The 1,058-nt window shown below is 38.3% G+C and overlaps 1 protein-coding gene across 1 annotated transcript; it reads left to right on the forward strand.

The window, feature by feature from the left end:
* Positions 1-299: 299 nt before the first annotated feature.
* Positions 300-1,052, forward strand: LOC129809367 (uncharacterized; the record flags this gene model as incomplete). Its single annotated transcript, XM_055859178.1, has 2 exons — positions 300-548; positions 613-1,052. Coding segments are annotated over exons 1-2 (602 nt in total), but the record flags the coding sequence as incomplete, so codon positions are not given.
* Positions 1,053-1,058: the final 6 nt, after the last annotated feature.

Genomic DNA, 1,058 nt, shown 5'->3' on the forward strand with positions numbered 1-1,058 from the left:
TCTAGGCATTGTCTTTATGAGACTAGAAAAAATAGAATTTGACTGAAATTTATTTATTTAAAAGTGCATAATGCGAATGCCCTGCATTAATCATTTTGCATCTTTAATTTTTGAATTTTCCTTAATATGAAATAAAACACTTTTATATCGTTTAATTTCATTTAATAAAGAAATAAATAAGAGAATAGTTCGCAATAAAAAATAATTTATATTTTTTAGTCGCGGTAACAGTTGAAATTTCAAATATTTAAATCTTATCCAGGTTGCTTACAGCGCCTTCAGTGGACAATCTGCGTATTAGTTCTTTATTGATGTTTTTTGTTGTGACATTTCTTTAGAGAAATTGCACAAAAAAGTGCAAAAAGGATATTTTATTGTGATGAAAAATGTTGAAAAACATGAGAAATCTATGCCGTGTATGTTCAGGACCAGGACAGCATGAAATCAACGCTCCAATTCCATTCTACCTCCATGAAATGGACAATAACGAGGCCCTTGAGTGGCCCCAGCCAATTTGGATGCTCCTCCAGGACATTCTCAATGTTCCGGTGAGTTGTCTGGACAAAGTGACGCCTCCTATGTCTCTAACTGTATCTCTTTTTCCTTTTCAAGGTCCTGCCTAATGATGGTTTGCCCCAGAAGATGTGTACTATCTGTATTTCGTACATGAAACACGCCATAACATTCCGCAAGCAGGCTCTGGCCTGTCGTTTGGGGCTTCTGAGAGCTTCCCATGTGTACTTTAAGGAAGAGACTAAGGAAGGGCTCTGTGATACAGAAAGAATTCCACAGACTCCTGTCTGTTTAGAGGACAGGAATGACAATCTAAAGACCGTCAATGCGACAGTCAATAAACTCCAGACAAAAGCTAAGCTTCCGGATACCACCAAAAAAGTCATTCAGACATGTAGCAATGCTAGAAGCTACTTCAGTTACCGACAGAAACCCTTTGTGGAGGACGACATAACAACAATGTCAATTTTCGATGGGGAAAACTTCGCTGCGAATCCTCCGGAAAAGCTCAGTCAACGCGATTGTTCCTTCTGCTGGAAGCGTTT

The sequence above is a fragment of the Phlebotomus papatasi genome, unplaced genomic scaffold, assembly GCF_024763615.1.
Source record: "Phlebotomus papatasi isolate M1 unplaced genomic scaffold, Ppap_2.1 HiC_scaffold_735, whole genome shotgun sequence".
In the NCBI taxonomy this organism is placed as follows: domain Eukaryota; kingdom Metazoa; phylum Arthropoda; class Insecta; order Diptera; family Psychodidae; genus Phlebotomus; species Phlebotomus papatasi.